The sequence below is a fragment of the Bombina bombina genome, chromosome 6, assembly GCF_027579735.1.
Source record: "Bombina bombina isolate aBomBom1 chromosome 6, aBomBom1.pri, whole genome shotgun sequence".
Classification (NCBI taxonomy): Eukaryota; Metazoa; Chordata; class Amphibia; order Anura; family Bombinatoridae; genus Bombina; species Bombina bombina.
Window position 1 is genome coordinate 961,009,927 of NC_069504.1, and position 16,857 is coordinate 961,026,783.

At 35.3% G+C, this 16,857-nt stretch overlaps 1 protein-coding gene across 3 annotated transcripts in view; it reads right to left on the minus strand.

Moving 5' to 3' along the window:
* Positions 1-16,857, minus strand: part of ARAP3 (ArfGAP with RhoGAP domain, ankyrin repeat and PH domain 3) — a 288,603-nt gene that overhangs the window by 28,760 nt on the left and 242,986 nt on the right. For all 3 annotated transcript variants that reach the window (XM_053718619.1, XM_053718617.1, XM_053718618.1), the window contains 9 exons: positions 15,550-15,697; positions 13,831-13,899; positions 13,215-13,289; positions 10,905-11,019; positions 9,989-10,117; positions 9,770-9,903; positions 8,721-8,803; positions 8,340-8,375; positions 4,589-4,652 (listed from right to left, as the gene is read on the minus strand). In XM_053718619.1, the coding sequence (XP_053574594.1) occupies positions 4,589-4,652; positions 8,340-8,375; positions 8,721-8,803; positions 9,770-9,903; positions 9,989-10,117; positions 10,905-11,019; positions 13,215-13,289; positions 13,831-13,899; positions 15,550-15,697 (853 nt within the window). The remainder of the gene's footprint in view (positions 1-4,588; positions 4,653-8,339; positions 8,376-8,720; positions 8,804-9,769; positions 9,904-9,988; positions 10,118-10,904; positions 11,020-13,214; positions 13,290-13,830; positions 13,900-15,549; positions 15,698-16,857) is intronic.

Consider the following 16,857-nt stretch of genomic DNA (forward strand, 5'->3'; position numbering starts at 1 on the left):
TAAAAAAATATTTACAAACATAAGAAAAATATTACAACAATTTTAAACTAATTACACCTACTCTAAGCCCCCTAATAAAATAACAAAGACCCCCAAAATAAAAAATTCCTTACCCTATTCTAAATTTAAAAAGTTACAAGCTCTTTTACCTTACCAGCCCTGAACAGGGCCCTTTGCGGGGCATGCCCCAAGAATTTCAGCTCTTTTGCCTGTAAAAAAAAACATACAATACCCCCCCCCAACATTACAACCCACCACCCACATACCCCTAATCTAACCCAAACCCCCCTTAAATAAACCTAACACTAAGCCCCTGATGATCTTCCTACCTTGTCTTCACCATGCCAGGTTCACCGATCCGTCCTGGCTCCAAGATCTTCATCCAACCCAAGCAGGGGCTAGACATCCACTGAAGAAGTCCAGAAGAGGGTCCAAAGTCTTCCTCCTATCCGGCAAGAAGAGGACATCCGGACCGGCAAACATCTTCTCCAAGCGGCATCTTCTATGTTCTTCCATCCGATGACGACCGGCTCCATCTTGAAGACCTCCAGCGCGGATCCATCCTCTTCTTCCGACGACTAGACGACGAATGACGGTTCCTTTAAGGGACGTCATCCAAGATGGCGTCCCTCGAATTCCGATTGGCTGATAGGATTCTATCAGCCAATCGGAATTAAGGTAGGAATTTTCTGATTGGCTGATGGAATCAGCCAATCAGAATCAAGTTCAATCCGATTGGCTGATCCAATCAGCCAATCAGATTGAGCTCGCATTCTATTGGCTGTTCCGATCAGCCAATAGAATGCGAGCTCAATCTGATTGGCTGATTGGATCAGCCAATCGGATTGATCTTGATTCTGATTGGCTGATTCCATCAGCCAATCAGAAAATTCCTACCTTAATTCCGATTGGCTGATAGAATCCTATCAGCCAATCGGAATTCGAGGGACGCCATCTTGGATGACGTCCCTTAAAGGAACCGTCATTCGTCGTCTAGTCGTCGGAAGAAGAGGATGGATCCGCGCTGGAGGTCTTCAAGATGGAGCCGGTCGTCATCGGATGGAAGAACATAGAAGATGCCGCTTGGAGAAGATGTTTGCCGGTCCGGATGTCCTCTTCTTGCCGGATAGGAGGAAGACTTTGGACCCTCTTCTGGACTTCTTCAGTGGATGTCTAGCCCCTGCTTGGGTTGGATGAAGATCTTGGAGCCAGGACGGATCGGTGAACCTGGCATGGTGAAGACAAGGTAGGAAGATCATCAGGGGCTTAGTGTTAGGTTTATTTAAGGGGGGTTTGGGTTAGATTAGGGGTATGTGGGTGGTGGGTTGTAATGTTGGGGGGGGGGTATTGTATGTTTTTTTTTACAGGCAAAAGAGCTGAAATTCTTGGGGCATGCCCCGCAAAGGGCCCTGTTCAGGGCTGGTAAGGTAAAAGAGCTTGTAACTTTTTAAATTTAGAATAGGGTAGGGAATTTTTTATTTTGGGGGTCTTTGTTATTTTATTAGGGGGCTTAGAGTAGGTGTAATTAGTTTAAAATTGTTGTAATATTTTTCTTATGTTTGTAAATATTTTTTTATTTTCTGTAACTTAGTTCTTTTTTATTTTTTGTACTTTAGATAGTTTATTTAATTGTATTTATTTGTAGCAATTGTGTTTAATTAATTTATTGATAGTGTAGTGTTAGGTTAATTGTAGGTAATTGTAGGTAGTTTATTTAATTATTTTATTGATAGGGTAGTGTTAGGTTTAATTATATCTTAGGTTAGGATTTATTTTACAGGTAAATTTGTAATTATTTTAACTAGGTAACTATTAAATAGTTCTTAACTATTTAATAGCTATTGTACCTGGTTAAAATAAATACAAAGTTACCTGTAAAATAAATATTAATCCTAAAATAGCTATAATATAAATGTAATTTATATTGTAGCTATATTATGATTTATTTTACAGGTAAGTATTTAGCTTTAAATAGGAATCATTTATTTAATAAGAGTTAATTTATTTCGTTAGATAAAAATTATATTTAACTTAGGGGGGTGTTAGTGTTAGGGTTAGACTTAGCTTTAGGGGTTAATACATTTATTAGAATAGCGGTGAGCTCCGGTCGGCAGATTAGGGGTTAATAATTGAAGGTAGGTGTCGGCGATGTTAGGGAGGGCAGATTAGGGGTTAATACTATTTATGATAGGGTTAGTGAGGCGGATTAGGGGTTAATAACTTTATTATAGTAGCGCTCAGGTCCGGTCGGCAGATTAGGGGTTAATAAGTGTAGGTAGGTGTCGGCGACGTTGTGGGGGGCAGATTAGGGGTTAATAAATATAACATAGGGGTCGGCGATGTTAGGGCAGCAGATTAGGGGTACATAAGGATAACGTAGGTGGCGGCGGTTTACGGAGCGGCAGATTAGGGGTTAAAAGTGTAATGCAGGGGTCAGCGATAGCGGGGGCGGCAGAATAGGGGTTAATAAGTGTAATGCTAGGGGTGTTTAGACTCGGGGTACATGTTAGGGTGTTAGGTGCAGACGTAGGAAGTGTTTCCCCATAGGAAACAATGGGGCTGCGTTAGGAGCTGAACGCTGCTTTTTTGCAGGTGTTAGGTTTTTTTTCAGCTCAAACAGCCCCATTGTTTCCTATGGGAGAATCGTGCACGAGCACGTTTTTGAGGCCGGCCGCGTCCGTAAGCAACTCTGGTATCGAGAGTTGCATTTGCGGTAAAAATGCTCTACGCTCCTTTTTTGGAGCCTAACGCAGCATTTGTTTGAACTCTCGATACCAGAGTTAAATTTATGGTGCGGCCAGAAAAAAACCTGCGGAGCGTTAACAGCCCTTTTACCGCCGAACTCTAAATCTAGGCCGTAGAGTTTTACAATAAAATCCATGGATCCATGAAAAGAAATTTTTTTTTTTTTGAGGTACAAAGATTAACGAATCGTTGAGTTAAAACTGATTTTCGCTATATCCAAAGCAGCACGTGTGAGTACACAGTGGATATGCTGGTGTGTGAATTGTCTGATGGTAGAATCTATTATGTGAATTGCTCCTAATAGTAGTATATGTGCAATATAGGGTGGTGTGAATTGTGTCTACAAACAATGCGATGTCAACAATCAACACTTACATATCAACTTTTAGATTGTGCAAAGTATATAAAAAAATTCAAAACGTGCAAGTCCTATTGCTAGGACCTCAAAAAAATGACGTGAGGGGGCGTGACGTTTGTGGGGGGTGGGTGTCAACCCAAAAAGATGCCCACACTAGCGCTAGTGATACAAAAAGGTAAAAATTAAAGCAAACAAATATTATAGTTCCTTAGAAGAAAGTCACAATGTCCTCCAAGTGTGATGATGATGTAATGGTGAATTAGATTGGTGTATAGATAAAACACCCAGACACAAACGTTTTGAGTTAACAATCCTATGAAAGATCAGTCCCAAAAAAATAATAAGGATGTTGTGATGTGAGTTACAATTGAGAAAAAAATGAGAAAAAATGAGAAAAACGAGGGGCAAAAATGATAGGCCAAAATAGTGCAAAAAATGTTAGAAAAATGTAGAGAAAATGGTGAAAAGACAAAAACAAAAACAGAATAGGTGCCCTTATTACGGGGCCGCTTCGGCACCCTTGGTGCCAAGGTTCAGAGGTGGTTATTGCCAACTCCTCTAATTTTCAGTTAAAATCTCTGTGAAACGTGCATAGTTTACATAGGCAAAGAATACATAAGTAAAAAATGCAGATATCGCAATAAAGTGGATATTTAAATACCTGAAAAAGAAAGAAAGAAACAATAGTGCAACACTGTATACAAGAGACAATAGTGGTATAAGAAACAAGCTCACCAGTATGTCAACGCGTTTCGGCCACAAATTGGCCTGTATCAAGACTATACTGAATTCATTGGTCTGGGAGCTTTTAAAACCTAGATGTTAAATTGATTGTGGGAGGTTTGGCGCCAAAAAATGGAATGGGATTCCCCTTCCTGTTTGCCTCAAAGCATCTCTGGGAAGTGTACTAATGTTGTTTTACTCTCATTTGTCAATATGATATTCAGTCCTAATATGTTACTATCGATCCTCTAATAAACTTAAAACTGTCATGTGTGCTTTAATTCTGTATCAGGTTCTAATACAGACAAATGATCTTTATAACTTTACGTTATCTTGCTACTGTAATGAATTTCGTCATAATCCTCATATAGTCTGTTAAGTGTTCATCGAGAATCAAAAGCTAGTTCAAGCTTCCCCCCTAAGATAAAACGGAAAACACTGGAACACTTAACAGACTATATATGTCTTAAAACTGCATGCTCTCTCCGAATCATAAAAGTTTATTTTGACTTGAGTGTCCCTTTAAATTTTCTTATTACTCATCCACAGTTTTTTTCTCACATAAAAAAGCCTGATACCTCTTCTGATTAAAAAAAAAAATGTTAGTTTAGATAAACAAATGTACCATATAACATTCTATTGCTCAACATGGTCTATAATGTATTTTTATACAGCTCAAAACCATATAGAGTGAACATAAAATTGCACCTTTGCCAAAGAATTAATCAAGATTAGTAGGCAAAACATATTTGTCTAGTGTACCTGAGCTTTTAGTATGCTTGTGATCCAGTCCCACATCTCTGGTTGTCCTGAACAGCATAGACACCTGGATTGACAAAAGTAATATTGCTTTTAATATTCTTTTATTCAATTTAAAAATGTAAATAACAATATCTGAAGCAAACATTCACCACCTGCAAATAGCAAATTTGGGTAAAAAAAAAATCTCTTTAACCCCTTAACGACCGAGGACGTGCAGGGTACGTCCTCAAAAAAAAGGCAGTTAACGCCTGAGAACGTACCCTGCACGTCCTCGGTGTGGAAAGCAGCTCGCTTCCAGCTGCTTTCCGGTTATTGCAGTGATGCCTCGATATGGAGGCATCCTGCAATAACCTTTTTAAGCCATCCGGTGCAGAGAGAGCCACTCTGTGGCTCTCTCTGCACCGGAAATCGGTGGCTCACTGCGTTGGTGGGTGGGAGCCGGACCGGGAGGTGGGTGGCGGCCATCGATGGCCCTGCTGATGTGGAGGGGGGGCGGGATCGTGGGCGGGGATGGCCGGGGGCGCGCACGGATGCGCGCGCGTGCACGGGGAGGGAGCGGGTGGGAACCGCTACGCTACAGAAAATCAAATAATAAAAAATGTTAACAAATGTTAAAAATGGCTAAAAAGTAAAAAAAAAAAACGATCAGCAAGGTGGTGGGGGTTTGTCTGTGTGGGGGGGGGGAAGCTACACTACAGAAAAAAACCAAACAAACAAAAAAAAAGCACTTTTTTTTTGCAAACTGGGTACTGGCAGACAGTTGCCAGTACCCAAGATGGCCCCCAATGAGGCAGAGGGAAGGGTTAGAAAGCGTTTTTTTAAAAAACCCTTTTATTTTAGTACTGGCAGACTTTCTGCCAGTACTTAAGATGGCGGGGACAATTGTGGGGTGGGGGAGGGAAGGGAGCTGTTTGGGAGGGATCAGGGGTGGGATGTGTCAGGTGGGAGGCTGATCTCTACACTAAAGCTAAAATTAACCCTGCAAGCTCCCTACAAACTCCCTAATTAACCCCTTCACTACTAGCCATAATACACGTGTGAGGCGCAGCAGGATTTAGCGGCCTTCTAATTACCAGAAAGCAACGCCAAAGTCATATATGTCTGCTATTTCTGAACAAAGGGGATCCCAGACAAGTATTTACAACCATTTGTGCCATAATTGCACAAGCTGTTTGTAAATTATTTCAGTGAGAAACCTAAAATTGTGAAAAATGTAACTTTTTTTTTTAAATTTGATCGCATTTGGCGGTGAAATGGTGGCATGAAATATACCAAAATGTGCCTAGATCAATACTTGGGGTTGTCTACTACACTACACTAAAGCTAAAATTAAACCTACAAGCTCCCTAAAAGCTCCCTAATTAACCCCTTAACTGCTGGGCATAATACACTTGTGGTGCGCAGTGGCATTTAGCGGCCTTCTAATTACCAAACAGCAACGCCAAAGCCATATATGTCTGCTATTTCTGAACAAAGGGGATCCCAGAGAAGAATTTACAACCATTTATGCCATAATTGCACAAGTTGTTTGTAAATAATTTCAGTGAGAAACCGAAAGTTTGTGAAAAAATTTGTGAAAAAGTGTACGATTTTTTGTATTTGATCGCATTTGGCGGTGAAATGGTGGTATGAAATATACCAAAATTGGCCTAGATCAATACTTTAGGATGTCTACTAAAAAAAAATATATACATGTCAAGGGATATTCAGGGATTCCTGAAAGATATTAGTGTTCTAATGTAACTAGCGCTAATTTTGGAAAAAGGTGGTTTGGAAATAGCAAAGTGCTACTTGTATTTATGGCCCTATAACTTGCAAAAAAAGCAAAGAACATGTAAACATTGGGTATTTCTAAACTCAGGACAAAATTTAGAAACTATTTAGCATGGGTGTTTTTTGGTGGTTGTAGATATGTAACAGATTTTGGGGGTCAAAGTTAGAAAAAGTGTGTTTTTTTCCATTTTTCCTCATATTTTATAATTTTTTTATAGTAAATTATATAATATGATGAAAATAATGGTATCTTTTGAAAGTTCATTTAGTGGCGAGAAAAACGGTATATAATATGTGTGGGTACAGTAAATGAGTAAGAAGAAAATTACAGCTAAACACAAACACCGCAAAAATGTAAAAATAGCCTTGGTCCCAAACGGACAGAAAATGGAAAAGTGCTGTGGTCATTAAGGGGTTAAAATTAGTTGGTAATTCACATGAGTGAAAATGTTATTACAAACTGAAAACATTACAGTTTCATATTCAATTCACTAATTTAAAGAGAAAATGTACTGTAAAATGCTCCCCCATTTTAAGTGTTTCTCCTAGACTGCATTATTTACCAAATAGCTCTTTTGCCTTTATTTTATCATTTGAAATAGCTACTTTTGTGGGTTGTATCCCCACCTATACTGAAAATATCAGCACTTAAGAAAGCTATGTAAACTAGAAGGTGCAGAAGAATTTACACTCCCATTGGGGGTGGGAGATATTTGTACTAACATGCTAATTTTCAGTTGAACTTGCTTTTTGAGATAAGATAACGCTAATATTCTAAGTTAAAAGTAAACTATTTTTGCTCACACGCTAACCGAACAAACACAAAAAGCCAAAGTTAGAATATTGCATGTGTGTTGACTTATTCCCCCATAGAAATCAATGGAGCAAAAAAAGTTGACAACACCCTACTCGGGCACTAACCCGATCTCATATTCTCATGTGCCCTAATCCGACATGAAAATATGAATATTTTACATTCCAATGTTCTTCACATAGAAAAATATGTTCTATTTATTCATAAATACATATTTCTATATAAGGCTGATGGTATATTTGTTACAATCTATATATATATATATATATATACATACACTTTATTTTATATATATATATATATATATATATATATATATATATATATATATATATATATATATATATATATATATATACAGATATATATATATAGTAATATTTATTTACAAATACAAAGAACAGAATGTGAAATATTTACAGTATATACATGTTTTCTACTTTCTACTGCAAATGGCTCCAATTCATTTATATATATATATATATATATATATATATATATATATATATATATATATATATATATATATATATATATATATATGTCTATATATGCGTACATACGTATGTACTTATTTGTTTATATGTGTATATATGTCTGTAAATACAAATATACACATATGCATTCATAAATACATATGTACACACATATAAACATATCTATACATACATATTTAGACATGATTATGTATGTACCTCTATGTTAAAGCCCTTTGTCTGCCTATTTTTTTTCTTACACATGAGAACTCATATCTTTGAGCCCTTATAACTTTTTGTGCAATATATTTTTTAATATTTTTTATTTAGTTTTATTATGAGTGAAACTGTACTTTTCAATGTATTTTTTATGTTTTGTGACACTTTTTTGTTTCGCAAAATAGTTAACCAGAGCTCTGAGGATGCGCTATCCCGACAGGCATTAACTTAAATTGTGCTCAATGGATCATGTATAATTTCAACTTGCAATACAAGCGCTACATCCGACGTGCGCAAACACCTGCGATAAACCCCTTTTCATTTGCGCACAACATTCATAATCTGGCCCATTATGAGGAAAACTTTACAGTACACTGTCCCTTTAATCATCTATTATTTAAATGTCAAATTATAAAAAAAAAAAAAAAAGATTCATCAACAAAAGAATAAAAAACCTGATGTCACTTACAGCTGTTGTTTGTCAAGGTAGATAGTAAAACCACACCTAAGGAGATACAACAACAATATTGATCAGCAAATAATATGGCCTAGTATATCAGTAGTACACGGACAGGTAAATTAAATTAATTAAAAAATATATGTACATTATATTCTATTATCTATCTACCTGTCTATCTATCTATCTTAAGATCCAAAATATACTCTACAAGTAAATCAAGAAAATCTGTTGTCATGTTACTTTAAATAAATATCAATATGACAGTTTTTAATCATATTTTTCTCAAACCCTAGCATGTCCCTCTATATTGTCTACAGCATGGATAAATATTATTATAGGTATTACATCATTCTAAAGTCTTTATGACAACTGTGGACCTGTGGAACGTACAGAGATGGTGGTTTCAATTTCTTCCTAATTCCCATGTAGACCTTTGCACTATCAAGAGGCCACTCACGCTCTGGCTTCGAACTCTGTGGAACAAAAATGTAAAATTGTGTTATAAAATGGATTTACATTTTTACATTACAGAACAAAATCACTGGTAACATGCAAATAAAATGGTTTTGCTCTATGGTCATATAGACACACTGCAAAGCTGGATTAGATATACTAGTAGCATAGCTACATTTTATGTGATTATTAAATATATATTTTGGCCTAGATCACAAGTGGAGCGCTACTGATAGAACAGGGCACAATATCAATAGCGCTTGACTTGCACTAGCATTAGCATGCAAACTGGTATTACAAGGCCACGTTAAAGAAGAATTACCAGAGAATGTTTTGTGCGATTGACATCCCTTTAGTATGCAGTACACTTTCAATGGATATGGCGACCAAGCTAAAGATCGCTCAAATTACAAGCTGAAAGTTATGTGTTACACAACCCATAACAGCTCTAAAAACTAGAGACCTGAAGTAAAGTGCTATGGTTACAAAAAACGTTTAACAAAACGCATTTAAAATATATTAAATATAGTGATACACTAATGATAGATACTGAGTCTATTAGTAAATGAAAAGCAATTGTAATGTCCCTTTTGGCTTAGCAGTTTTCCTTTGGTTATCTTTTTACCCAACTGCATTTTCTATTGCCATTTCTTATAGTTAGGCTGCTGATCCTTTTCCTCATACTATATAGTACCTTATGGTTTAATATAGGTTTAAACCATGTTACAGTCTTAACAACAAAGATAGGATACATGTAATCATGTAGAACCCTGTATTAACTGTAACTGAACATAAGATCTGTTCATACTGAATGTTTAGAAAATCTCTGAAACACTGGCCCAGAGTGAACAGATGATTCATTAACATGTAGAGAACTCTCTTGAATTTATAGAAATATAATAGAATAAATGGTTTCTTATGGAAGTGGCTTCTCCATTGTTAATTAATCTAGACCAGATCTTATAAGATGGATTTTTTCTCCTTACCTTTTTTTCCTTGAGAAGCAGCAGTTTGCGATCTCTGATGACAAAATATCTGTCCTGGAATTTACTTCCCAGTAGTTTAGGGGGGTCTTCTCTACACTTTAACATCCCACATTTGGGACTCTCTCTTTTTGTACCTAATGAGATGTGCAATGACGGGCAGCATAAGTAAGGGAGCTGTAACAGACCAGGCTTCTATATAAGCTACAAACTAATGCTCACCTGTGAAGAGGCAGCTTCCCTCAGCGATGGAAATCTTCTTAACAAGCAGGTAGGCAGAGCTTGGCTCCGCAAGTTTGCACCACTGCAGAGCCTGTTCTAAGACCTTTTCTTTTGGATGCAAAGGTCGTTCTGTAGAAATAAAATAACCCTCATCTAAATGAGTCCCAAACTACAAAGCACATGTGTGTATTACTTATCTCTTCTAACTCATACATTCAATTTTTCTATCAGGCTATGAACGGTGTAACAGGCGGCACCTCCCTGAAGACCAATCTTTTCTGCAATTCTCAATACAATACAACATATATCTCACAGCAACATTTTAGCCAATACTTCAGTTTTAAGCACTTATTTGGTACAAAAGTGCTTCTAGTAAAAACTATCACTGTCTCAGTAACAGCATTTGCTGTATTCAAATTAGCTAAAGGAACACTGTTCTGGTCTCTCTCCCCACTCCACACTGGTTAGTTGATTTCTTCTGCTGTATCTTGTTTGCATAGCTTTTCTACATGCAGTAAAACAGACTAAAGTACCTATTTCAGATGACAAATATGACAAATTAGATATTTCTAAACAATTTTTAAAAATCCAGTTGGCAAAATGGATAACTGGGAACATATTCAAGTAAAGAAAATGTTACAGTATTATGTCCCTTTTGATCTCCAACCCTAATGATCTCATTTTATGTTCTCTATCCACCAGAAGTACGATTGTGATCTGTTTTAACATTGTTAATCTTGTTGAACGAAGTGGATATGAATTATACATACATGAATGATATGGAATAGTGTTATTTGTCTAATCCTGTCGAACTACGACAACATTTTTTTTTACCTAGAAATGTTAACAGACTTTTTCATAACTAAATAGACATCTCTAGTTGTATGCTGTAAAGTTAACCTCTTCCAGCACCTACCTAGTTCACCATTTTCAAACACTTCAAAGGTCAGCCAAATATCCGTGCTTGGAGCCACATTCCTCAAATCTAGAACCTGATTGGTTAGTTCTTCTGCTGTCATTATTGGAGACACCTAAACAAGAGTTATATTAAACATTAAATAAATAACATTGCCAATAATTACTATATTTGTCAATAGCAACATGCATAAAGTATTCAAATAAACACTGAACTCAAAATGAAATCCCCGCCAAAAGGCCTAGAAGTGTAAAGCAAACATATTAGCACTATTGTGCTCTAACATTGCTCAAGTGCAATCATTGCTGGTTCTATTATTTATATTCTTTAAAGTTGCATTTTTGTTGTGCTCATTGGGCTGAAAAGGAGGATGAACAGTGCACCTTCCTTCCTAGCCACACCCCTAAACAGTCCAGTTACAGCCCAGGTTGCCAGACAACACTCCTGGTATGCCAGCTCTCCCTATGGCACACCTATGAACAGCATGAGATCAGAACGTACACCTGAGATCTAATTCACCTCTATACTTTCTACTTGTGTTAATTGTACAGGTACACCTAAGATCTAATTCCCCTTTATATTTTATACTTGTGTTAATTGTACAGGTACACCTAAGATCTAATTCACCTTTATATTTTATACTTGTATTAATTGTACAGGTACACCTAAGATCTAATTCACCTTTATATTTTATACTTGTGTTAATTGTACAGGTACACCTAAGATCTAATTCACCTCTATACTTTCTACTTGTGTTAATTGTACAGGTACACCTAAGATCTAATTCACCTCTATACTTTCTACTTGTGTTAATTGTACAGGTACACCTAAGATCTAATTCCCCTTTATATTTTATACTTGTGTTAATTGTACAGGTACACCTAAGATCTAATTCAACTCTATACTTTCTTCTTGTGTTAATTGTACAGGTACACCTAAGATCTAATTCACCTCTATACTTTCTACTTGTGTTAATTGTACAGGTACACCTAAGATCTAATTCACCTTTATATTTTATACTTGTATTAATTATACAGGTACACCTAAGATCTAATTCACCTCTATACTTTCTTCTTGTGTTAATTATACAGGTACACCTAAGATCTAATTCCCCTTTATATTTTATACTTGTGTTAATTGTACAGGTACACCTAAGATCTAATTCACCTCTATACTTTCTACTTGTGTTAATTGTACAGGTACACCTAAGATCTAATTCCCCTTTATATTTTATACTTGTGTTAATTGTACAGGTACACCTAAGATCTAATTCACCTTTATATTTTATACTTGTGTTAATTGTACAGGTACACCTAAGATCTAATTCACCTCTATACTTTCTTCTTGTGTTAATTGTACAGGTACACCTAAGATCTAATTCACCTCTATACTTTCTACTTGTGTTAATTGTACAGGTACACCTAAGATCTAATTCCCCTTTATATTTTATACTTGTGTTAATTGTACAGGTACACCTAAGATCTAATTCACCTTTATATTTTATACTTGTATTAATTGTACAGGTACACCTAAGATCTAATTCACCTCTATACTTTCTACTTGTGTTAATTGTACAGGTACACCTAAGATCTAATTCCCCTTTACATTTTATACTTGTGTTAATTGTACAGGTACACCTAAGATCTAATTCACCTCTATACTTTCTTCTTGTGTTAATTGTACAGGTACACCTAAGATCTAATTCACCTCTATACTTTCTACTTGTGTTAATTGTACAGGTACACCTAAGATCTAATTCCCCTTTACATTTTATACTTGTGTTAATTGTACAGGTACACCTAAGATCTAATTCACCTCTATACTTTCTACTTGTGTTAATTGTACAGGTACACCTAAGATCTAATTCCCCTTTACATTTTATACTTGTGTTAATTGTACAGGTACACCTAAGATCTAATTCACCCCTATACTTTCTACTTGTGTTAATTGTACAGGTACACCTAAGATCTAATTCACCTCTATACTTTCTACTTGTGTTAATTGTACAGGTACACCTAAGATCTAATTCACCTCTATACTTTCTACTTGTGTTAATTGTACAGGTACACCTAAGATCTAATTCACCTTTATATTTTATACTTGTGGGAATTGCACAGGTAAAAGGGACAGTAGTTTCTGTCCCTTTCAATAACCATGGCCCATTGTTTCTGCTGTTGTCAGAATGGGTTCATTAGTCTTTAATTGTGCCTTTTAGAACATTAAAACTAATGAACAAAAACATTGCATGTCTAGTGGCTCAATTAAAATAAACATTTGAAAACTTGAGTTTTGACAATAAATTATACTGACCTTCAGGGTAATACAGCAGTCTGGTAGTTTCTTTTCCAAGTAAACCTCAATAATTAAATCTCCAGCTTGTGACAGCTGTCAGAAGAAAAGTGATTGACATGTGTGTCTCTTTATAAGTAAAGCATATGTATGGTTTCTATTATTTAGTATGATTGACATATATACAATACTTGTACTTTGTATCTCACTCTAAACACAGATTTGTTAAAGTAAACACACTGGAAATATAAAATATAGATAATGTACAGTATATGTCATATAAAAAATACAAAGATTCAAAATGCAACAACAGTTTTATACAAAATAAATAAAAATACTAAAGCTATGAGGTATATGGTCACTTGCACTGTCTTTATACACAGGCTGACTATCACTGTTGACATCTCAATGGATTGTTAAAGTTTTATGCATTTTGAATGACGTCATCATACACTTTTGGTGAACCCTTCTTTTTGCATACATTCAAAGTAAAAGATAGACATTCTTTAAAGTTCTTTCTTCTGAGGAACATTATGATTTAACAGTGAATACCAATTATGTGCTGGAAATTCTGAACTATTTCAAGAGGGATGCAGAAGGTTAGAAGCTAATAAGTGTAGCGCATAAAAATAATCACCTGAACATCTTTCCAAGTAGTGATTAAGCTGTTCTCCAAATCCATTTGTGTCACATGTTCTTCATCAATCTGTGAAAGATAAATATATACAGAAATATATAATCAATGGATATTATTAGCAAATGTAATATATGTTTCTCTATAAAAAAACATTCTCACAAATCAACTCTTAAGAGTTAGTGCTGTAAATGCTAGTAACTGATTGTTAAAATCAATGATAAATTAGTTTCTAAATATGCTTTTTTTTTCACAAAGCACAAAGATTGTGGATCCAGTCTAGATGTGGTAAATATGTATTTCAGCACTTTCAGTACAATTATTAATTCTTAAAGCCTCTAGCTGGTATGCGCTTACAGCTAAACCCAAATTTGTCAAAAAGTCATCCCTGCTAATAAACTAATAAAGTGTGAACTCTATGTTAAATGATCTGTTTTCTGTTTTAAAGGGACAGTCAACACCAGAATTTTTGTTATCTAAAAAGAAAGATAATTCCTTTATTACCCATTCCCCAGTTTTGCATAACCAACACAGTTATAATAATACACATTTTACCTCTGTGATTACCTTGTATCTAAGCTTCTGCTGACTGCCCCCTTATTTCAGTTATTTTGACAGACTTGCATTTTAGCCAATCAGTGCTCACTCCTAGGTCACTTCACGTGCATGAGCTCAATGTTATCTATATGAAACACATGAACTAATGGCCTCTAGTGGTCAAAATGCATTCAGATTAGAGGCAGTCTTCGAGGTCTAAGAAATTAGCATATGAACCTCCTAGAACTAGCTTTCAACTAAGAATACCAAGTGGACAAAGCAAAATTGGTGATAAAAGTAAATTGGGAAGTTGTTTAAAATTACATTCCCTATTTAAATCATGAAAGTTTTTTTTGGACTTGACTGTCCCTTTAATTTAAATGTAACTTATATACCCCTGCAGTATTAGGAACCCTAACATTGTAAAGCACTGTATTCACAGATAATAGAAATAGAAATTAAGAATTGTCTGGGTTTTTTTCTTTGTATTTTTTTTAGAGCAAATACATTAGTTTAAAATGCTTTTTAACTATAATACTAATAACTTTCAATGCTTGTTCTGCCACTATGTATTAACCCTTCAACATCTAAAAACAATACATTATCATTTTAAATGCGCTGTTAAATGTGAGCGCGCTTACCTAGGCTTCAATGGGAGCCTTGTTTTCATGCTGATAGACACGGCAAACCACCTAGCACAGTGCAGGGGGCAAAGTGTGCAGTGTTGGGCAGCAAGAAATAAATATATATTTGTATGCTTATATACATGTATGTTTATGTGTTTATATGTGTATATACAAATATAAACACATAAATGTATATGTATATAAGCATATACATATATATTTATAGTGAAAACATAGTCCCCTATTGAACTCCATGTAAAGGCACTTTAAGTGCCGTTTTGTTCGTCGTTTTGTTTTCTAACACCCCAAATCCCCTCACTTTATATATATTTATAATATTTACACTTATTTTCTTTATTCCCTATTACCTGAGATAATTTCATATTATACATATTATGGTCTACTGCAGTGATTTATCTAGATACTTCTAAATTACTCATAGTGTAAAAGCAACATTATTCTGACCTAGTATTAGTTTGCTATTTACAGATTTATCCTGTTGGTTTATTCTTGAAGGTTGCACGTTTGTCACATAAATGAAATTTAAACAATAACTTACACTGAATACACTGGCATAGTTGTCTATTAAATCTTCCATCACTTTCACCTCATGTTCCCCTTTGCCCTCTGTCTGAAATAAGCTGGGAGCGAACAAAAGGGCAAGGTTCTTGGTACACATCTGGTTGAGGTCTGCACATTTTTGAACCCTGAAATAAGAGAAAAAAGGTGTCTAAAAAATGAGCAATAAGAATTGGTTATTGATTTCAGTTTAATGTTGCATGATGAAATGCTCTATCAGCAAGCAATATTCATAAAATATAATAAGTATAAAAACATTGCTCAGCAATATGGACTATGCAAATGGAAAATATTAATGCATTAAAATGTATAGGTAACAGCTGGTAGAATGCTGAGGTAAACCCAAAATATTTTAGGGTATATGAAGAATTTTGGGCTTTTAGCCCAGTGTGGAATTATACACTAATAATATCAAATATAGTAGGTTTAAAATATAACACTTTATTGAAAAAAAGACAACAACATAAATCTATTGCTGGGTCTAAGGAAAGGGAATGTTACATCCAATCCTTGTATTCAATGTGAGCCCAACACTATTTACAAACAAAAAAAAGGGTATATGTGGCCAATGAGGGGCATAGATGTTAAAGTGTATTGGATATAGGGTTAGCTTTGCTTAGCAAGCATTGGTCATTGGCATTCTTAAATGCTCATAAATAAGTGGAAATTGCCAAGCCACCCAATATATGGCTAAATCCTATACAGGTATCGACAACAAATCTTATGTACACACAGAATATTCATTCATAATATATCCTAATAGTAAAGGGCTGTAATTATGTCCTATTGTAGCGACAAAATGGCTGCAGTTCTAATGTTAGTAGTGATTTTATCTTAAATCACTGTGTCCATTGCAACAGCAGACATTATCATCAGTCTACACAAACAATGCTGATTGTATTCAGTAATTATTTTATATATATACTGTTATCACAGTTATATATGAATATCAGCCACAGGTTAGACTGTCTCCTTAAGAACTTAGCAGCTGAGTTTTTAGTCTCAGTATCAATTATCAATATTGTAAAGATGTGTGGGAATAATAGGGTTAACATCATTGCTCAGACATTCCATACAGGCATTCCTATGTGCTCAAAGGCGTCCTCCTACCTGCAAACTTCGTGGGGGTTATCCAGTTAGCCGATTTCTGGCTAAAAACCCTAAATGATTTTCAACATCATATCTCACATACCAAAACACTCGTTATATATGATTCTCGTTATGGACTATAATCATAAATGCTCTATTATCTCAAAGGTTAGTGGCAAAACTTATTTAGCTTAATAGT